The sequence below is a fragment of the Delphinus delphis genome, chromosome 3 (assembly GCF_949987515.2).
Source record: "Delphinus delphis chromosome 3, mDelDel1.2, whole genome shotgun sequence".
NCBI lineage: Eukaryota > Metazoa > Chordata > Mammalia > Artiodactyla > Delphinidae > Delphinus > Delphinus delphis.
Genome location: NC_082685.1, coordinates 20,399,669 through 20,422,370, shown reverse-complemented (window position 1 = coordinate 20,422,370; position 22,702 = coordinate 20,399,669). Strand labels below are relative to the sequence as shown.

The window sequence follows — 22,702 nt, the reverse complement described above, 5'->3', positions numbered from 1 at the left end:
CTCATCCCCTCTTCATGGCTTCATATGTGGCCTTTATTTCAGGGATAGTCAAATTCTCCTCTCTCTCTTTTTCCTGAGCTCTGGTAGAAAAAAAATGTTTTCATTTCTTTCTGCTGTCCTATCATTGCTTCACCAAGCACCTGCGATTCAGCTTTGAGACCTTGCATGATGGAGGTGATAGTTTTAGTATACTCTATGAGTTCTTGGGGGCGTATCTTTGCTTATGATGCTCATCTTTTCTATGACAAAATCTTTTGGAGAGATGTTCTTCACTTGTTGATTTTTCCTCTTTCTTTTTTTCCTGCAGTATAGATTCTTTGCCTATTAATTTTGTGGTTGAATTCTTCTTGGATGAGCTGTTTTCACAAGGATGGTGTGGGGAGGAGCCAGGGTATTTGCATTATTTCATGGAGAAGCCTCATAAGACAGGTGTGTGTGATTGAGGCTGCTGATCTCTCCTCTGCTGAGCTAACCAAGAGCGGCAGCTGCTTCCCCTGGAGCCCCTCTCTACTCCCCATGTTAGCCAGGCAGCAGTTTGCCAGGTCCTGCATGTAACCGCTTATCTCTCTGAGCACCTTATCTCCTTCCACTCTACTGTATCAAATGTTCTTGTTTTGTCCCAACCCCCACCCCGGTTCGGCCACCCACTTGCATGGGTCTGTCCTGCACTGGTCCTGCCTTGAAGGTCTCTGTGGATGGCCCAGTGTTCCCTGCCCCTGGCAGTTTTTCTCATTTTATTTCAGAGTTTGGAGTTAGAGGTTTTCCCTCATTTAATCAAAGACAGAGAGTTGCTGTTTCTCATTTTCTTTTCTTTTCTTTTTCTTTTTTAATGGATATGGGTGCCTTAAAAAATCTTTTTTAATTTAATTTTTAAAATTTTTACTATTTTCATTTTTGGCTGTGTTGGGTCTTCGTTGCTGTGCGCAGGCTTTCCCTAGTTGTGGTGAGAAGGGGCTACTCTTCCTTGCAGTGTGTGGGCTTCATTATTGCGGTGGCTTCTCTTGTTGTGGAGCATGGGCTCTAGGAGTGAGGGCTTTACAAATTGCAGCAGGCGGGCTCAGTAGTTGTGGCGTGTGGGCTCAGTAGTTGTGGCTTGCAGGTTCTAGAGTGCAGGCTCAGCAGTTGTGGCGCACAGGCTGAGTGGCTCCGAAGCATGTGGGATCTTCCCGGACCAGGGATCGAACCCGTGTCTTCTGCATTGGCAGGTGGATTCTTGACCACTGCACCACCAGGGAAGCACGTGTTTCTCATTTTCTTTGCTGCTTTTGATGGGTTTGGGAGAAGAGGCAGACAGGAAGTCATTAGGAATCCTTTCTCACATGTAATTCCAATAAAAAGAATGACGAAAAGCAAATTAAATACATGTAAATTTCTGAATTCCGTTAAAAATCTTTACAGGGATATCCCCCACCCACACACTCCAGTTTATGATAGTAAAAATAAACGAAATGCCCCAATGTCTCTAAAACCAAATTTCAACTGTATTATATAGTTCATGTTTTAAGTCAAACTATGCCAAACATTGCTTCTGAATTTGGAGAAAATTCAGCCATCTCCATAAAATGGTAGAAAACAGTTATCTTACAGAAAGGCAGAAATACTACTTGATATAAAGGAGCAATGGGTGTAAAACACTTGGCAAAGTGTTGCTCCCATTTGAAATCAACATTGGGTTTTTCTCTTTGCCTCATCTCCTTCCCAGTCACATTGGGGACCTGGCCAGGCTGGACCAGGTCCTGGGCAGATACTGTTTTGGAGGGAAATGGAGCTCTCCATCAGGATTGGGCCCTTAGGACAGTCACTGGGACAGCCATCTCCCACCTGGTGCTGTTTTTGGCACCAGCAGGTCTGTGTCTAATTGCCTGTGGCTTGGGCCTCTCTCTCTGGAGCACTGTGACCTGGAGGGGCCCAGAGCTCTTTGCAGGGCTGATAAGAGACTGGTAATACCTGAAGTCACAATCTCAGGGCTCTCAGCCTTGTGTTTTCCAGCTCAGCCTCTAAAGCCAGTTCTCCAGGCCATGTGGCCTCTGTCACCACTTTGCTTGGTGTTCTCCACCTATGCCCACCCCCTGAAACGGCTACTGGAGTCCTCACGGCAGCTTTTTCACAGTCTTCCCCCCAGCTTAACTGAAATCTGGCTTCCCTCCCCCGTTGACCCTCATCCTCCCTTGCCCTGAGCCTCTTGGTGCAGAGCTTGCATTGGAGGGTCCAAATGCTGCTGCCCCTCCCTGCAATTCTGCTCTGCTGTCCTTCTGAAATCCTGTTTGGGCTCATCACCCTCCCCCGCACCACTCACCACCACTTTGGGAGTTCTGGGGCTGTGGCTCTTAGCTTCTGCTCTATGCCTGGGAGATTTCCAGGGCCCACCCTGCTGTGAAGGGTTACCTCTGTGGCTCCCCTGGCTGCCCACAGCACACCGGTCACCCCCAATATGGCCCTGACTCCTGGGCATAGTTCTCTTTATGTGATTGTCTCTACAAGCCCCCTGGAAGCTCCTCTCCCAAGATAGAGTCTTAGTCATCTGTATCCCATTGTCAAAGTTAGGGGCAGCCTATTGACCAGCACAATCTGTTTTAAGAATAAACAAGACTGGAAGTTAGGAATGTAGAGAAAGAAGCACAGGCTCTGCTTCCCTCTGCTGTGGCTCAGCGTGCCCCTTCCCCAGGATAGAAGCTTTTCTCCATCTGGCAGCCTCAGGGGACACTTCCTTGCTCCTCCTTCCTCCCTCCATAGCCCTTAACTTCCAGGACAAGTCCTGGGGCCCTGCTTCCAGTTTTCCTTTCTGCTTAGGGAAGGAGACTGGAGGCCTGCGCGGCCTGTGGCCGGTAGTGGGCAGGCACCCTCCCAGCTGGCAGGGGATTGCTGCCTCCCCTCCGTGCCTGGCGCCGGTTTTGGAGGCTCAGGTGAGATTAAGTAAGGGTGCATTGGTGCTGAGCCCTGAGCCCTGCTCTGCAGCCTCCAGTGAAGGATTTGACTACTGACCCAAGTAGGGTACCTGCCATGCGGAGGAAGCCTCACGCGGACAGGAAGGGATGAGGCTCCTGAGGTGGTGAGGTGTCTTGCCTCTCCTTTGGTGAGAGGCTCTTGGGGGCCAATGAGGAGGGAGGCCAAGCAGGGGCATGGGAAGAGCTCGAGAGGGAGAGTTGGGAGCCCAGGTTGGGATCCCCTCTAGGCAGGTATTCATTGCTGCCTGCTGTCAGCTCTTCCAGTCCCAAGGTCACAGGTAGAGGGAGCAGATTGTCTGGGAACTTTCCTGGGACTAGAAAAGAGTGGGTGGTTAGTCAAAGAGTTGTGTTTCACCAGGTCTGATTCTTCCACCCATTTATCCCTGCAAATATACAGAAGTAAAGAAATACAACAATGAACTCACATGTACCCATTCTCTAGATTGAATAATTACCAAGATTGTGCTGTATTTACTTTGTTACTTTTTCTTTGCTGAAGTATTTTAAGGCAAAGCTCAGACATTTTGCCATGTCACTTCTAAATACTTTGTTATGCATCTTTCAAAAATATGACAGCTACTTTCATACCATAATGCCATTATCATACTTAACAAAATTAACAATGGTTCCTTGGTATAAACTAATATCAGTTCATAGTTGAATTTCTTTGGTGTAGTTTTACTACTGTTTGTCATGTAAGACCCAACATTTGGTTGTGATAGCTCTTAAGTCTGTTTTGATGGACAGCATTCTCCCTTTTATTCTGGGTCAATGACATGTTGCTGACACTGGTCATCCTGTATAATGGCTCTCAGACTCTCAATCTGTTTATCTGTATAGTAGATAGTGTTGCTGCCCTGCCAGATTCCCTTTACTGGCACACCCAACATTTTTTAAAAATTAATTAATTAATTAATTAATTTTTATTTATTTTTGGCTGTGTCGGGTCTTAGCTGGGGCGTGCGGGATCTTCGTTGAGGCATGTGGGATCTTCTGTTGCGGCGTACGGGCTCTTTGTTGTGGTGTGTGGGCGTCTCTCTAGTTGTGGCCTGCGGGTTTTCTCTCTCTAGTTGTGGCACACAGGTTCCAGAGCGCATGGGCTCTGTACTTTGCGGAACGTGGGCTCTAGGCTCTAGTTGAGGCGCACGAGCTCAGTAGTTGTGGCCCACAGGTTTAGTTGCCCCACAGCATGTGGGATCTTAATACTCCGAACAGAGATCAAACCCATGTCTCCTGCACTGTAAGGTGGATTCTTTACCACTGGACCACCAGAGAAGTCCCTGGCACACCCAACTTTTGTCTGCAGTGAATGTTGGCTGTAAGGGCTCACAGCTGCCCTCTACTCAGGGCAATTGCTTGTAGAAAGTTGCTCTTAGCCTACCCGAGCTCACTCTCTTCATGGCCCGCAGCCAGTGATTGACAGGGGTACTAAAGCCTAGCTTCCTTGAGCTGAGGAGGGACAATACTGTAGTGGTACCCATGCTCCAGAGCTTTCCAGGGGACTAGGCAGAGCCTAGACTTCAACTGAAAGCACTCATTGCCTCAGCTTCTTCCCCTGTCCTACTCTGCCTCCCTCAGTTCCTTGCAGGTTTCTTTTGAGAGCACTTGCATGAGAATCCTAGGATCAAACTGTGCTTCTAGGAGACCTAAGTCTATTTTCTTCCTCAGAGTGTCACTTAACTTTTACTTTGATTTCTTGAATACCTACAAATGGAAATGAACTCTGGAGGCCTAGTCAGAAGCAGGTTCAACTCTTTATAGCAAGATTACTTCATCATATTGTAAGCCATCTGGAGGCATGGGGGATCAATGAATTCAGTCTGATCTCTCTGTTGTGAAGTTCTCTATCAACCTCTCATCTAGACACTCCACCCATTGATTATTCCCTGATTCAGTTACTGCACTAAGGGTGGGAAGGAGGATATTTTTCTAATTCTTTTTCTAACATCATTTCTTCCACATTTATCACCTGGAATATTTCCATAGGGAAGAATTTTCCCCGATCAATGAAAGCGATTTGGTTGTCCTGCAATGCAATTTATTCAGGAAAGGTTAGTTTCTTTCCTGTTAATTGACAATGCTCAGTAAAGAGGTGATGCCCTTTACTTCCTGGTTCTGTTACCATTATTACTCATGTCATCGTTTATTTCAGTATCAAAATATATGTGTATAAAAATTGAGATAAAACTCATATAACATAAAATTCACCATTTTAACCTTTTAAAAGTGTACAATTCAGTGGTTTTTAGTATAATCACAATATTGTGCAACCATCATCACTATCTAATTCCAGAACATTTTATCACCCAAAAGGCAACCCCACCCATTAAGCAGTCACTCCTCATTACTCCCCAGCCCCAGCCCCTGGAAACCATTAATCTACTTCCTGTCTCTATGGCTTTGCCTATTCTAAACATTTCATATAAATGGAATCATACAATATGTGGCTTTTTGTGTCGGACTTCTGTCCCTTGGCTAAATGTTTTCAAGTTTCATCCGTGTTGTAACATGTATCGGTACTTCATTATTATTCATTCACTATTGACTGATATTCCACATTTGGTTTATCCATTAATTGGTTGATGGATATTTGGGTTGTTTCCATTTTTTGGCTATTAGGAATAATGCTACTATGAACATTGAGGTACAAGTTTTTGTGTGAACATATCTTTTAAAGTAGCTAGAGGTAGAATTGCTGGTCATATGGTAACTCTATGTTACCTTTTTTTTTTTTTTTTGGCTGCATCTTTGTTGCTGCATGCAGGCTTTCTCTAGTTGCGGTGAGTGGGGGCTACTCTTTGTTGTGGTGCACAGGCTTCTCATTGTGGTGGCTTCTCTTGTTTCGGAGCATAGGCTCTAGGTGTGCAGGCTTCAGTAGTTGCAGCATGTGGGCTCAGTAGTTGTGGTTCGCGGGTTCTAGAGCGCAGGCTCAGTAGTTGTGGCGCACAGGCTTAGTTGCTCCGCAGCATGTGGGATCTTCCCGGACCAGGGCTTGAACCTGTGTCCCCTGCATTGGCAAGCAGATTCTTAACCACTGCGCCACCAGGGAAGCCCTATGTTACCTTTTTAAGGAACTGCTAAACTGTTCTCCACAGCCTCTGTTCTGTTTACATTCCCACCAGCTATGTGTGAGGGTCCCAATTTCTCTACATCTTCATCAACACTTATTACTTACCATTTAAAAACTTATGTCCAGTGCTTCCCTGGTGGCGCAGTGGTTGGGAGTCCGCCTGCCGATGCAGGGGACGCGGGTTCGTGCCCCGGTCCAGGAAGATCCCACATGCCGCAGAGCGGCTAGGCCCGTGAGCCATGGCCACTGAGCCTGCGCATCCGGAGCCTGTGCTCCGCAACGGGAGAGGCCACAGCAGTGAGAGGCCTGCATACCGCAAAAAACAAAACAAACAAACAAACAAAAAATTATGTCCACTCTGGTGAGTGTCAAGTGGTATCTCATGTGGTTATGACTTGCATGTTCCTAATGCTAATAATGTTGATCATCTTTTCATGTGCTTATAGGCTATTATATATCTTTGGAGAAATTTCTACTTGAATCCTTTGCCCATTTTAATTTTTATTGGATTGTTTCTCCTTTTGTTGTGGAGTTGTAAGAATTCTTTATAAGTTCTATCCAGACTAGACTCTAGGCTTTCTGCTGTCTTGATGCTATCCTTTGATGTACAAAAGTTTGAAACCCCCCCATTTATTGAGATATATTGACAAATAACATTGTGTAACATTGTATAAGTTTAAGGTGTACAATGTGGTGATTTGATATACATATATTTTGTGAAATGATAACCATATTAAAGTTAGTTAACGCATCCATCACCTCATATATCTACCATTTGTGTGAGTGTGTGTGTGTGTGTGTGTGTGTGTGTGTGTGTGTGTGTGTTTGGTGAGAACATTTAAGGTCTATTCTCTTAGCAAATTTCAAGTATACAATACAGTATTGTAAACTATGGTCACCATGCTGTACATTAGGTCCCCAGAACTTCTTCTAATTGCAAATTTGTATCATTTGACCAACATGTCAAATCTCCCCATTCTCCCCACTCCGAAATCCCTGGCTACTCTCTGTTTCAATAAGTTCAGCTTTTTTAGATTCCACACATAAGTAAGATCATACAGTATTTCTTTCTCTGACTTACTTCACTTAGCATAACACCTCAAGGTTCATCCATGTTGTCACAAATGACAGGATTCCCTTATTTTTTATGGCTAAATAATATTTGTGTGTGTGGGTGTGTCCATATCATCTTCTTTATTCATTCATCTCTAGACGGACACTTAGATTGTTTCCACATGTTTGCTATTGTGAATAATGCTACAGTGAACATGGGGGTGCAGATATCTTTTCAAGATAGTAATTTTATTTCCTTTAAATATGTATCCAGAAGTGGAATTGCTTGATCATATGGTAGTTCTATTTTTAATTTTTTTGAGGAACTCCATACTGTTTTTCTTTTTTAAAAAAAATTATTTATTATTTATTTTTGGCTGCTTTGGGTCTTCGTTGCTGAGCGCAGGCTTTTTCTAGTTGTGGCGAGTGGGAGCTACTTTTTGTTGTGGTGCACGGGCTTCTCATTGCCGTGGCTTCTCTTCTTGCGGAGCATGGGCTCTAGGCACGCGGGCTTCAGTAGTTGTGGCTTGCGGGCTCTAGGGCGCAGGCTCAGTAGTTGTGGCGCACAGGCTTAGTTGCTCCGCGGCATGTGGGATCTTCCTGGACTAGGGCTGGAACCCATGTCTCCTGCATTGGCAGGAGGATTCTTAACCACTGCGCCACCAGGGAGGTCCCTCCATACTGTTTTAAATAGTGACTGTGCCAGTTTACATTCCCCCCAACTAGGCATAAGGATCCCTTTTCTCCACATCCTCTCCAACACTTGTTATCTCTTATCTTTTTAATTATAGTCATTCTAACAGGTATCAGATAATATCTCATCATGGTTTTGATTTGCATTTCCATGATAATTAGTGATGTTGAGCATCTTTTCATGTACCTTTTCATCTTTCATGTACCAATCATCATGGTTTTGATTTGCATTTCCATGATAATTAGTGATATTGAGCATCTTTTCATGTACCTGTTGGTTATTTGTATGTCTTTGGAAAAGTGTCTTTTCAGGTCCTCTGCCCATTTTAAAATCCAGTTTTTTCTATTGAGTTGTTTGAGTTCCTTATATATTTTGGATATTAACTCCTTATCAGATACATGGCTTACAAATACTTTCTCCCATTCCACAAGTTGCCTTTTCATTTTATTGATTGGTTCTTTTGCTGTGCAGGAGATTTTTAGTTTTATACACTCCCACTTATTCATTTTTGTTTATGTTGCATGTGCTTTAGGTGTCATATTTAAAAAACTTGTTGTTAAGACCAATGTCAAGAAGTTTTTCCCTATGTTTTCTTCTGGGAGTTTTAGAGTTTCATGTCTTATGTTTAAATCTTTAATCCATTTCAATTTAATTTTTGTGTGTGGTGTAAAACAGTGTTGCAATTTTATTCTTCTGCTTGTGATTGTCCAGTTTCTCTAACTATTTATTGAAAAGACTATCCTTTTCCCACTGAGTATTCTTGGCTCTCTTGTCAAATATTAGATGAATGTATATGTGAAGGTTTATTTCTGAGCTCTTGATTATGTTTCATTGGTGTATGTCAGTACTATACCATTTTGATTACAATAGCTTCATAGTATAGTTTAAAATCAGGAAGTGTGATGCCTCTAGCTTTGTTCTTCTTTCTTAGGATTGCTTTAATTATTCAGGGTCTTGTGTGGTTCCATATGAATTTTAGGATTTTTTTTCCCATTTCTGTGATGTCTTTGGAATTTTGATAGACATTGTATTGAATCTATAGATGGCTTTGGGTAGTATGGAAATTTTGTGGTTTTTTGTTTTTTTGTTTTTGCGGTATGCAGGCCTCTCACTGTTGTGGCCTCTCCCGTTGCAGAACACAGGCTCCGGACGCGCAGGCTCAGTGGCCATGGCTCACAGTCCTAGCTGCTCCGCGGCATGTGGGATCTTCCTGGACCAGGGCACAAACCCGTGTCCCCTGCATTGGCAGGCGGACTCTCAACCACTGCGCCACCAGGGAAGCCCCAGTATGGAAATTTTAACAAAATTAATTTTTCTGATTAATGAACTTGGGACATTTTCCCATTTATTTGTGTCTTCTTCAATTTCTTTCACCAAAGTGTTATAGTTTTCAGTGTATAGATATTTAACTTCTTGGTTAAATTTATTCCTAAATGTTTTATTTTATTGTGAATGGGATTGTTTTCTTTATTTCTTTTTATATATTTCATTGTTAGTGTATAGAAACACAACTGATTTCTATATGTGGACTTTGTATCCTGCAACTGCACTGAAATCATTGATTAGTTCTAACAGTTTGTGTGTGTGTGTGTGTGTGTGTGTGTGTGTGTGTGTGTGAAATCTTTAGCATTTTCTATATATTCGATCATATCACCTGCAAAGACAATTTTACTTCTTCCTTTTCAGTTTGGATGCCTTTTATTTCTTTTTCCTGCCTAATTGTTCTGGCTACGACTTCCAGTACTATGTGGAATAGGAGTCGTGAGGGGGGCACCTTTGTCTTATTCCTGATCTTAGATGAAAAGCTTTCAGCGTTTGACCACTGAGTGTGATGTTAGCTATGGGCTTGTCCTATATGGCCTTTATTATGTTGAGATATGTTCCTTCTGTACCCAATTTATTGTGAGTTTTTATCATGAAAGAATGTTGTATTTTGTCAAATTTTTTCTGCATCTATTGAGGTAATCATATGATTTTTTTATCTTTCACTCTATTAATGTGGTGTATCATATTTATTGATTTGCATATGATGAACCAACGTTGCATCCTAGGGATAAATCCCACTTGAACTTGATGCATGATCCTTTTAATGAGCTGTTGAATTCAATTTTTTAATATTTTATTGGTAATTTTTGCATCTATATTCACCAGAGATATAGGCCTGTAGTTTTCTTGTAGTGTCCTTATCTGGTTTTGGTTTGAGGGTAATGCTGGCCTCATAAAATGAGTTTGGGAGTGCTCCCTCCTCTTCAAATTTTTGGAAGAGTTTGAGAAGGATTGGTGTCAATTCTTCCCTAAATGTATGGAAGAATTCACCAGGGAAACCATCTGGTCCTGAGATTTTCTTCATTGGAAGGTTTTTGATTACTGATTCAATCTCCTTACTTGTTATAAGTCTGTTCAGATTTTCTATTTTTCCATGATTCAATCTTTGTAGGTTGTATGCTTCTAGGTGTTTATCCATTTCTTCTAGGTTGTCCAATTTTTTGGCATATAATTGTTCATAGTAGTCTCTTTGATCCTCTGTATTTCTATGGTATCAGTTGTAATGTCTCCTCTTTCATTATTGATTTCATTTATTTTTATCTTCTCTTTTTTTCTTGGTCTAGCTAAAGTTTGTTAATTTTGTTCATCTTTTAAAAACCAGTTCTTAGTTTTGTTGATCTTTTTTATTGTTGTTATGGTCTCTATTTCATTTAATTCTGCTCTGATCTCTGTTATTTCTAACTTCTGCTAACTTTAGGCTTAGTTTTTTCTTTTTCTAGATCCTTGAGGTGTAAAGTTAGGTGGTTTATTTGAGATTTTTCTTTTTTTTAATATAGGTGTTTATCACTATAGACATTCCTCTTAGAACTGCTTTTGCTGCATCCCCAAAGTTTCTGTATATTGTTTTTCCATTTTTGCTTATTTCAAAAATTTTTTAACCTTCCCTCTTGATTTCTTCTTTGATCCATTGGTTGTTCAGGAGTGTGTTGTTTCCTTTTTACATACTTGTGAATTTTCCAGTTTTCCTCCTGTTATTGATTTCTAGTTTCATGCCATTGTGGTACAAAAAGATACTTGGTATAATTTCACTCTTTTTAAAATCGCTAAGACTTGTTTTGTGACCTGTACTGATCTATCTTGAAGAAGGTTCTGTGTTCACTTGAGAAGAATGTGTATTCTGTTCTGTTGGATGGAATGTTCTGTATATGTCTGTTAGGTTCATATGATCTAAAGTGTAGTTCAAGTCCAATGTCTCCTTATTGATTTTGTCTGGATGATCTATCCATTGTTGAAAGTGGGGTATTGAAGCCCCCTATTATTATTGTATTGTTGTCTATCTCTCCCTTCAGATCTGTTAGTGTTTGCTTAATATATTTAGGTGCTTCAGTGATGGATGCATATATATTTACAATTGTTATATGTTCTTGATGAACTGACCCCTTTATCACTGTATAATGACCTTCTTCGTCTTTTGTACAGTTTTTGGTTTAAAGTGTATTTTGTCTGATATAAGTACAGCTACTTCTGCTCTCTTTTCATTTCCACTTGCATGGAGTATCTTTTTCCATTCCTTGACTTTGGGCCTATGTGTGTCCTTAAAGCTGACATGAGTCTCCTGTAGGAGGCTTGTATTAGAGCAGGGGTCCCCAACCCCTGGGCCATGGACTGGTACCAGTCCATGGCCTGTTAGGAACCAGGCTGCACAGCAAGAGGTGAGGGGCAGGCGAGCGAACGAAGCTTCACCTGCCACTCATCATCACTCCCCTTGCTCACATTACCACCTGAACCATCGCTCGCAATACTGCCTAAACCATTCTCCCCCACCAAACCCCTCCATCCATGGAAAAATTGTCTTCCACGAAATCAGTCCCTGGCACCAAAAAGGTTGGGGACCACTGTATTAGAGTCTTGTTTTTTTAATCCATCCAGCCACTCTATGCCTTCTGATTGGAGAACTTAATCCATTTACACTTAGAGTAATTATTGATAGGTAAGGACATACTAATGCCAGCTCATTGTTTGCTAGATGTTTTGTTGTTCCTTTATTCCTCTCTTGCTGCCTTCCTTTGTGAGTTAAATTTCTGTGCTGGTATGCTTTGATTCCCTTCTGCTTATCTTTCATATATCTACTATAGGTTTTGCTTTGTGGTTACCGTTAGCCTTACATAAAACATCTTATCGATATTACAGTCTGTTTTATGCTGATAACAACTTAAATCACGTACAACAAGTTTACTCTTTTTTCTCCCTTCCTTTTATGTTTTTGATGTCATAATTTACCTGTTTTTATGTTGTGTACTTATTAACAACTTATTATAGCTACAGTTATTTTAATACTTTTGTCCTTTAACCTGTATAGTAAAGTGGTTAATATACCACCATATTACAGTATTAGAGTATTCTGAGTTTGACTATATACTTACCTTTATCAGTATGTTGTGTATTTTCATGTTGCTAATTAGCGTCCTTTCATTTTAGCTTGAAGAACTCCTTTCAGCATTTCTTTCAAGACAGGTCTAGTGGTGATAAACTCCCTCAGATAAACTCCCTCAGCTTTGTTTGTCTGGGAAAGTCTTTACCTCTCCTTCATCTCGGAAGGACAACTTTGCCATATAGAGTATTCTTACTTGGCAGTTTCATCCTTTCAGCACTTTGAAAATAACATCCCCCTCTCTCCTGACCTGTTAGGTTTCTACTGAGAAATCCTCTGATAGTCTTATGAGGGTTCCTTTATAAGTTACAAGTTTCTTTTTTCTTGCTCCTTATAAGATTTTCTCTTTGTCTTTGTCCTTTGACAATTTTACTACAATACGTCCTGGAGAAGATCTCTTTAAATTGTTTGGTGACCATATGAGCTTCATGAACTTGGATAGCCAAATCTCTTCCCAGATTTGGGAAGTTCTCAGCCATTATTTCTCTAAGTAAGTTTTCTGCTTCCCGCCCCCCTTTTCATTCTGAGATTCCAATAATTTGCAGATTGTTTCTTTTGATATTATCCCACGGATCACATAGGCTTTCTTCACTCTTTTTCATTAGTTTTTCTTTGTTCTCCCTGACTGGATAATTTCAAAGGTCCTGTCTTCTAATTCCAGATTCCTTCTTCTGCTTGATCCATTCTGATGTTGATGCTCTCTATTGCACTTTTCGTTCACTCATTGTACTCTTCAGCTCCAGAATTTTGATTTGGTTCTTTTATATGATTTCTCTTTGTTAACGTTCTCATTTTATTTGTGTAACATTTTCCTGATTTTGTTCAATTGTCTTTCTATGTTTTCTTGCAGCTCATTGAGCTTCCTTAAAACAACTATTTTGGGGCTTCCCTGGTGGCGCAGTGGTTGAGGGTCTGCCTGCCGATGCAGGGGACGCGGGTTCGTGTCCCGGTCCGGGAAGATCCCACATGCCGCGGAGCATCTGGGCTGGTGAGCCATGGCCGCTGAGCCTGCGTGTCCGGAGCCTATGCTCTGCAACAGGAGAGGCCACAACAGTGAGAGGCCCGCATACCGCAAAACAAACAAAAAAACCCAACTCTTTTGACTTTTTATCAGGAAAACTATAGATCTTCATGTCTTTGGTATTGGTTACCAGAAGATTATTGTGATCCTTTGGTGGTGTGATAGTTCCTTGATTTTTCATGTTCCTTGAAGTCTTGTGATGCTGTCTTCACATTTGAAGTAGCAGTTACCTCCTCCAGTCTTTACTCATTGACTTTGGGAGAGAAATACCTTCTGTCAGCCCTGCTAGGGATTCTGAGGTTTCTGGATATGCCTACTCTACATTCCTTGTTGTCTCTTGTGACAGAATTCTTAAGCTTATATGCCTTCTCTCCATCCTGCAATGCACCAGGCCAGAGGCTGACAGACTCTCTTTTGCTTTTGCAAGGATAGAGCTAAAGCTCGAGTTTGTGGTCTCTTCCTGGCCAGCAGATTTAGGCAAGCTTTCTACACATGTTCACTACTGTCTGCCAGAGCTTGCTCTCACCACCATCAGGAGTGCATTCAGGGAGATAAGCCACAGGGAGGTGTGTAGATGAGGCACATGGAGCATCGGCAGTGCCTGTGGGCCATTTGGAAGGATTCAAAGGTAAAGTGTCCCCAGCAGCTCATGACAGTTAGTAGGACCCATGTCCCTTTAATGTCCTCTGAGGGTCCTATGTGCTCTCACCGAGCCTCTTCCCACCCCCATGTCATGTAGCTCACAACTCAGTACTCTGGATGGAGCAAGAGAGAAATGACCTCTTTGACAGGATCTCACACTGCTGGAGAAGCTGGGTGCTCACTCACACACTCTCACTTTACCCTGAAGGAGAAATCACTGACCAAGAAAATGATTTCTTAGCATTGAGCTGTGCCAGTTTGGGGGACAGGTAATGCAGGTAAAGTCAAACTGTTCCTCTTACCCTCTCCAATGTGTCCAAATGTGTATTTTTCTGCTCCAACTATGTGCTGGAATTTCTCTTCTGGAAACCTGGATTTCCACAAAGTCTCTCTTATTCATAAGTGATTGTCTAAGACAGTGTTCTCCAGGGAGAGAGGCCCACTCCTTCCTCATAATCTTTATCATGCCTCCTGGATATGCACAACTGTCATTTTCTCACATTTATGTCAAGTCGAGTGTTGCAAAACAGCTCCAAGCTCTTTCATCCAACCAGTTTGCCTATCCAATATATCCCAAAATTTAAACTACAGAAACTGTGGCACTGTTACTGTTGTCAAATAATTTGAAAAAAAATAACACACAAAAAGGACAAACAATATACTTGCAGGTCACCAGTCTTCAGCCTCTGATAACAGCCTACTTCTAGTTGTCCAACTTGCAGTAGGTATATTCACTTCCATCCGTTGTTTGATCTAACTTTCCTCCTGTCTTCATCTTACTCATGCTACACTTATTTTCCTGATTCCTTTCTTTTTCAAAGTCTCTGTCTTACAGTGTTATATATTCATGGGTATTGGATTATATTTTGAATTATATTGAAATCTTTTGTACATTTGCATCTCTACAGGCTCCATTTCCCCAAAATGGAATTCATTCCCTATTCTTCATATTTAAACCATTTCATCTTTCAATGTTCTACTCATGTACTCTCTCTTTTATAAAGACCTCCTTGGCATCCCTTTTCCCATTCATCAATCCATCCATCCATCCATCCATCCATCCACCCAGGTCTCACCCCATTCCGAATTCTGAGAGCTCTGAGTACCCCATTTGTTAGATCACATGGGACCTTATCAGGCGTACACTTCTTGCTCTTTGTCGTGGGTTGAATGATGGCTCCACAGAAGACATGCCTATGCCCCAACCCCTGGACCCTGTGAATATGAACTTATATGGAAAAAAAGGTCTTTGTTGATATAATTAATTTAAGGACCTTGAGATGAGGTCATCCTGGCTTACCTGGTTAGGTCCTAAATCCAAATGACAAGTGTCATATGACACAGAAGAGGGGACACAAGAGGAGGAAATGGAGGCAGAGATTGGAGTGTTGTAGACAAAAGCCAAGTAATACCTGGAGCCACCAGTAGCTGGAAGAAGATGAAGGATTCTCTTCAAGAGCCTTTGGAAGAAGTGCAGCCCTGCTGACACCTTGATTTTGTACTTCTGGCCTCCAGAACTGTGAGAGAATAAACTTCAGTTGTTTTAATTTACCATGTTTTATGATAATTTGTTATGGTAGCCACAAGAAACTAGAAATTCAAATGGCCAGCTCTTTAAAATCAGAGGCAGTGTGTTTTACCTCTTTGTATGAGGTCTTTCCTCTACCTGGAGAAAAGTAGCCAGAACAGAGAAAAGAACACCAAGAACTGAGTTGAATTGACCAGGTTTCAGCATGGCCCATCCATTATTAGCTGGCTCTCTTTTCTAAATCAGGGACACATGCCATTTCCTCTACAGAGTGACTGTGAAGGTTTCATGTGGAAATGGATGGGGAACTCTCTTCTACTGTGTGTGTGCAGCTCTCCCATATACTCACTGTTGCTCTTTTGTGACTTGTTTCCCTATTGAAGTGTCAGGATAAGGTCTCACCTCTGTGGGTAGAGGACAGGGTTCCTCTGAAAAGGATGGTCATTCTGGGGTTAATCACTGGGGAAGAGGCAAGTCCTAGACATGAAATCATAAATTAGAAAGCAGGCTGCAGGCAGCCTCTCTGGAGTTGGGATTTTGCTATAGTGGCCTTCTTTCAGCTTCCCCAAATAGCCATGTGCTTTTTTGTTTTAGGGCTTCTGTATGTGCTATTCCCTCTAGCCAGAACATTCTTCCCCCAGCTAACTCCTATCCTCTGTCTCAGTTCTAAAAAGCAGCCTTCCATTACTACCTAGATTAGGCCAGGACTCCTGACATATTGCCCTTAGCCCATGCCCTTCTCCTCAGAAGTATACATCACCCTACGTCTTGTTCAACATTCTGCCTCATTTGGTGTCATACCACAGGTTCCATGGGCAAGAATGTGCCCACCTGGGTCTTGTGCTTCTCCTGCAGCAGAGAGCAGAGCACCCTCCCCACCCCCACCCCCAGCTTCAGATAAGGGAAGTGACCCTAAGGTCACATTCTCTGGTTAGAGGTTACTCTCCAGTGGTCCCCGCCCCCAGCCTTCAGTTAAGTCTCACTTATACTTTCTGAGGCTAATTGTGGCCAGACACACCAGTGAGCAGCACCCCTGAGGCTTGCAGTCATCCCTCAGGAGTATCCTAGGGGAGGGTGCATCTATCTCAGGGGCCAGGGCTTTCACAGCTGCCCCACCCTATGGGGAGTCTCCCTCATTGATATTCCTGACATTGACGATTTGGACTTGATTTTATTGAGGGTGCCAACCAGTGAATTTCCTTATAACAGAAAATGTCAAATTCATGTGAGAGATGGCTATAATCCAACAGGGCAACCAACATAGGGCTTGGTAAAATGTGGACTAGATCAGGCAGAAGCAATGGGGGGTATCTACCCCTGTGTGCACTTGTGAAGGTTGAGTTACAGGAGATGCTGAATGTAATGGAAACATTGACTTGGAATCTTTAGGCATCTCCTGAAAGGATTAGCCAATGGCATCATAAAAAGAGAAAGAGGTCAACTGAAAAATAGCAGGACGACAGAGGTGCCCATCAGACTCCTTGAAGAACCCAGCAGTCCAGGTGATTGGAATAGGATAGCACATGAGCCTGACCAGAGCCCAGAGAGAGAGAAGGCGGGTTGGGCACAGGATCACCACCAGCATTCAGGTTACCCAAAAGATGGGCCCAAATTGGACTTTTCTGGAAAAGGTTCCACATGTTGCTTCTGGGGTAAAAGTATTCTTCACCTCATCCATTTTGAGATCAGTCCCCCACTAATGCATGCAGGGCCTCAAATATTAATATCTGATTGGACACATATAATGAATTGCAGAGTAGGAGGCAATAAATATTTAGGTCAGAAAATTTGACAGTTATAATTTATATTCACTCTTAGTTCACCCATCCTGTTTAATGTGGGGGTTGGGGTAACACTCACCCCGCTCCTGCTCAGTCTCACAGAGCAGCAAAGGAGCCTACAGTTCCTCCCACCCATATGTCTCCAGCTTGAAACCCATCCTCTCCCAAGTCCTGGCTCAGAAACCAGTTTAAAGAGGTCCTCTGTCCCCCACCCCACACACACCAGTAACAAGGAAGTCCCTCAGGGTTGGGAGGGGTGGGAGAAGCCAGGAGACAGACCAGGCCAGGCCACTTCCCATTATTCAGCAGAAGGGGAATGAGTGGGGGCTAAGCCTCTGGTCTCTGGGGCTCATCTACACCAACTTCTTGGCTTTAAAGAAGCTCTTGAGGTGCTGCATCTGCCAGATGCCAGTGGCCACAAGGATGAAGGTCTGCAGAATGAACCACCACAGCACCCGTTGGTTGGTGCTCTCGCTGGTCTGCCGGAAGCGCTCCTCTCGCCACTGTGGGAGGGGAGAACAGGAAGGTGTGGCTAGAACTGAATTGACCCCCAGGGGAAGAGCTGAAAGAGCCACTCCCTGGGAGGTTACACATCCACTGTCCCAACTGGCCCAGCCCAGCCCCTCACCCTCTGGTACTCCTGCTCCTTCTGGATCTTCTCCACTTGCTCCACCAGCTGCTGTATGCGCAGATGCAGCAGGGTCAGCTTGTCATTGGCTGCAAGTTCCGTATAATCATTGGTGTGTTCACCCAACTGCATGTCCAAGTGAATGGCCTGGGGAGCAGAGGAGCCAAGGGTGGGGGTCAGGGAGCTCAGCTCCACGCACCTGCCAGAAACCCAGCTTCCACACACCAGTCTGGGCCTGACTGAACTGAGCAGTTCAGTGCCTCACACTCATTGATGTGAGGACTAGCTCTGCTCCAGGTGCCAAAACACCAGATCAAGGCCCTGCTTGCATGGAGTTCCATGTCCAAAAGACAGAAGGGACAGAACAAAATGTGCAGAACAAAATGTGTATGACTCAGTGTTTGAGACAAGCAGCTCCTAGGAGTTCCATGTCAGTGGGAGGTGGTAATGAAGAGCCTGGGAGCGTTCAGCTGCTGGACAGCTCTGAATTTTACATTATGAAGCTTGGTCTTTATTCTAGGGATGGCAGGGAGCCGAGCGATGATTTCAAGTCAGAGTGACTCCTTCCTGGGTCCCCTCTCATTCTTCAGGACCTGTCCTCTGTATGCTTACTTCATGGAAAGCCCAGCCCTCCTCAAGAGGCACCGCCTACTGAACCCTTTTCACCCAAGGGACTGAGATGTTAAGGGTTGGTGACTTTCCCCTCCATACTCACCAGCTTGCCATCATAGAAGAGGGCGAACCGGATGGATTCGAGGTGAAGGCATATCTGGTGCTCTCCGGGAGACTGAGAAGTGAAGGTAAAGCTGCCCCGAGGGCCATACTGACGAGCCAGCAGATTCTAGAGGAAACAGCCTCTGTGAGCACAGAGAAGCTGACCAGAAACCTGCTTCTAGGAGAGGAACTCTGGGGGTATCCCAGGTTCTGATCCCCACAGGCCAGACCAGTAGGGAGGGTGTGAGGAAAATGGCATCAGTTTGGGCTTGAAAATCTCAGATCCCAGCACTGCTAGTACACAATACTCTACAGACTGCAAAGAGCATGGCCTTTCTTGAGCCCTCTTGCCTGTGAGGAGATGAGCCCTCCTCTGAGAAATGGAGGACTAGGGAGGACTAGACAATGACGCTGGAGACGTGGGGGTGGGAGGGCTGCAGGGAGTCAAGGCCTACCTCACCTTGTTCTCGGGGTCCTTCACAAACACGAACAAATTGATCCACTGCGGGGAGGGCTGGTACTTTTCCATAGCAGGGTCGTATAGCTCGGTCTTGTAGTTACCTAATGGGGAGGCAGCCTGAATGCATCCCCATCCACACTCACGACCAAGAGCCCGCCCAGGACCTCCAGGAGTCACGGGGGACGGGGGGAGGAACAGGAAGATCCGGGTGTCTGATTGCGGGGCTTGACCACAACCCTCTGCCTCTCTCCTTCCCTCTCCTGCCCCGCTTTTCTGCTGTCATCCGGGTCTGGATCAGACTTGCCTCCTCGGCGCCCCCCAACTCCGGCACAGGCAACGGAGAGCATGCTTTGCCCACACTGCTGTCCACCCATTTCCCACCCGTGCCTACCCCCGGCAGCAGAGGGGAGGTATGGGCCTGAGCTGATCCCGCGGGGCCTCATCCCCATTCCCTCTCAGGACTCTGGGTGCGGGGAGGGCAAGGCCGGGACTCTGGGTGCGGGGAGGGCATGGCTCGGGCGCACCTATGACCACTGTGCCATCGGGGATCTCCTGGATGAAGCACTTCTCCTCCAGCTCGCTGACCTCGAGGTAGAACGCGTCTCCGCCGCCTGTGAGCGCCAGCAGCTGCCCCAACAGCAGCGGCAGGGCCAGTTCGGCTGCCCTCGCTCGGCCCCATCCCCGCCGGGGGCCGGCCCCGGGCCCAGCGCCTTGCGTCCCGCAGGCCCCCGCCACCTTCCCAGCCGAGCCCGAGGGTGTCTTTGCTGGGCCTGCGAGACTGCAACTCGGGCACGGACTACAAATCCCAGGCGTCCCCGCGCGGACTCGCGTTGCGGAGGGGCCACGCGAGCTCCCACCCCACTAGCGAGGCGCTGCCCAGCGGTTTCCCTGCCCCGCCTCGCTTAATGCGCGCAGAAACCCAAGGAGGCGGTTGCTCTTAGCCCCATCTTGCTGATGTGGTAACAGCCTCAGAGAGAAGAAGGAAGGGACTAGCCCTCTGAAACTTGCAGGAGCGGCTGCCTGAGATGGGTGTTGAGAGTGTGGGCATGTCCAGGCATGACCTGGACCTGAACCTCGAGGAGGTTAGAAGTGATGGTGAGACAGAATGAGAACTGCAGAGAAGCCCTGTGGGGTTCAGAGGCTGACGTAGTAGTTCAGGAAAGGAACGGAGAAATGTCCCTTTTATGGAAGGGGTAAGTTTGACTCAAGCTCTGAAGGATGGTTAAAATCTCCCTGAGCAGTGACGGAGCAAGACCAAATTAGGTAGAGAGACCTAGAATTGCCTAACAGCAGTAGGCCAGCTAAGGGACTAGGGGAAGAAAGTTTATGGGCACATGGAGGGAGGAGGTAAGTTGGGCCGAATCACTGAGGGGGCAGGAGCTGCCAGGCCAACTTGCACAGGTGGGACTCTTCATCCAGTGGGACCAAAAGAAAAGACTGTGAGTGAGCCTGGAGGGTGAAAGAAGTCGGCAGGAATGCAACTGGAAAAGGAAAGGGAATACACAACTGAAAGGTGTGGGAGGGTGGGGCCAACATGACAAGACAGGGACCCAGGAATAGCAAATCTCAGGAATTCCGGAGCTCACGGTGCTCTGAGTAGGGCAGTGTATACTCAAACGTCAATATAAAGCAGTAGCCCTTCCCAGGTGGTGGGATGAAGTCCTCCACCATCTAGAGCCTGATGATAATAGATGCTCATTGGTTTATTCAGTAATATAAAATGATGATGAAAATAATAATACTTTTTATTCTTCTGTGCCAGCCACTGTTCTAAGCACTTTTAAATGTATTAACTAAATTAATATTTTAAAAACTCTATAAGGTAGACTCTAATAGGATTCCAGTTTAACAGTTGGGGAAGCAGTGGCAAAGAGAGGTTGAGTAATAACTTGCCCAAGGTCATCCAGTGATAAGCGGCAGGCATTTGCTCACACAAACTCTGGGCATGACTTTACGATACATGTTGGACATGAATATGAGTAAAACCTGTCTCCTGTCCTCTAAAAGCCCACTGAAAAGCAAAGGAGCAATGTCAATACAGTGTTTTAAGATTAATAATATGTTTTAGCTACCAGAAATTGTCCCCTCACTTTATCAGTGTGGTCCATTGATAATTCTAGGGGAACGTTTTTATTCCTTCACTGGGAATGATCTTTAAACGAAAATGATAGATGCAGGTGTTAACAAAGGCAGACACTTTAGAAAGGTCAATTAAGACAACAGCTGAAAAGCATCTGTTGGATTTGGGAACTAGCTGTTCATCAAGGGCATTCACCAGGAGCTGGGAGCAGGGGTGATGACTCAGGGTTTGGGAGGCAGGATGAGGTGCTGTCCACGGTCCTGAATCGTGATTGCCTGTACCACCGCCTGCAATAAGGGACTGGTTTTGTTGTTGTTTTGCGGTACGCGGGCCTCTCACTGTTTTGGCCTCTCCCGTTGCGGAGCACAGGCTCCGGACGCACAGGCTCAGCAGCCATGGCTCACGGGCCCAGCCGCTCCGCGGCATGTGGGATCTTCCTGGACCGGGGCACGAACCCGCCTCCCCTGCATCGGCAGGCGGACTCTCAACCACTGCGCCACCAGGGAAGCCCTTGTTGTTGTTTTATATATAAATTTTCCAATTCCTCATGAACTAATACTTTTGTAAAAAAGAATAAAATATGAAACTGATTATGGGCTTGAATGTCACATCAATGTTAAATTTCTATAAAAGTTTCTAAGCGCTCAATTTCTGTGCTTATCTCATTTCAGACCTATAACAAACACTCATGGACCAGCACCGGCCCACAGTGAGTAGCACTGTTTCATAGCCAGTGATCAGACTGCCCACAGAAATCCCCTAAAGGGACAAAAGTGGAAAATTATTAGGGCCTGCAGTGACATGCATGTAAGGAGATAGTGCAGCAGTGACTTTACAGCAAGATTTCAAAGCCAAGAACCCAGATGTTGGGAAGGATGAGATGGTTCCCAAGTAGAAAAAGTACTGTGTTGATGATAAAATCTGATTCTGAGTGATGACAGGGCTGAGAATATAAGAGCAGAGAGCCCATCATTCTGGGATTCTCCCGCTTGACAGTGATCTCATTCCACACTGTCTGCCAAGACCACTGAACCTGGGTGCCATTTGTGAGATTTAAAGAAGACATTGGGGAACTGCATCTACTTGCCCTATCTGAGGTTCCCCTAAGATCGAAGACTCTGTCAGGCCTCTACTACATGCTGTTCCCTTTCTAAGGGATGTCCTGAGCCCCCATTGCTGCCCTCTTTTCCACTTGCCTAATTCCTATTCACCCTCTCAAGACTCAAGTGCAGCATCCCTCTTTTAGGTGTTTCCTGCCCTGGGCTCCTTGGGACCTTGCGTTAACCATGTTGAATTATAATTGTCCATTCACATGCAAGTCTCTTGGGGCTGATAGCTGGAAGAGATTAAGACAGGTTTCTGCCACATATATTTATCTCTGTGCTCCCCAAAGCCTAGCGAAAATCTAGGAACAGTATGATTGTGCAGTGGATGTTTGGTTAGAGAAAGGGAAGAGAGAGGAAGGAGAAAAAGTAGAGGGGAGTATGGAAGGAAAGGGGGGGACAGAGAGAGGAAAAAGAAAGAGAAGTTGGAAGAAAAAAGAGAGAGAAAGAAGAAAGCAAGGATGAAGGAGTTTGGAGAGAAAGAAGGAAGAAGAGTAATGATGAGTCATAAGCCAAAATCTCCATACCTTGTGCCTGGCCTTTCTTATGATGTCCCCTCCTCATTA

At 44.7% G+C, this 22,702-nt stretch overlaps 1 protein-coding gene across 2 annotated transcripts; it reads right to left on the bottom strand.

The window, feature by feature from the left end:
- Window positions 1-16,527: 16,527 nt before the first annotated feature.
- LOC132421917 (transmembrane emp24 domain-containing protein 9-like) lies at window positions 16,528-19,751 on the bottom strand. 2 transcript variants are annotated; one of them, XM_060006762.1, is made up of 5 exons: window positions 19,539-19,751; window positions 18,954-19,054; window positions 18,495-18,620; window positions 17,780-17,926; window positions 16,528-17,654 (listed from the first exon to the last, which is right to left on the bottom strand). In XM_060006762.1, the coding sequence occupies exons 1-5, from the start codon at window positions 19,630-19,632 to the stop codon at window positions 17,505-17,507; spliced, it is 618 nt and encodes a 205-aa protein (XP_059862745.1). In that variant the 5' UTR covers window positions 19,633-19,751; the 3' UTR covers window positions 16,528-17,504. The 2 variants fall into 2 exon arrangements, with proteins under 2 accessions (XP_059862745.1, XP_059862746.1); XM_060006763.2 differs by having other exon boundaries at window positions 19,478-19,609.
- Between the last annotated feature and the right edge of the window lie 2,951 nt (window positions 19,752-22,702).

Bases quoted from the DNA above. Each gene is read 5' to 3' on its own strand.
- LOC132421917 (XM_060006762.1), bottom strand. From the start codon at position 19,632: ATGGGGCCGAGCGAGGGCAGCCGAACTGGCCCTGCCGCTGCTGTTGGG. The intron at 19,055-19,538 runs GTCAGCGAGCTG...CCTCCCCATTAG, and splicing joins GAGACGCGTTCTACCTCGAG to GTAACTACAAGACCGAGCTA. The intron at 18,621-18,953 runs GTGAGGTAGGCC...TGTTTCCTCTAG, and splicing joins TGAAGGACCCCGAGAACAAG to AATCTGCTGGCTCGTCAGTA.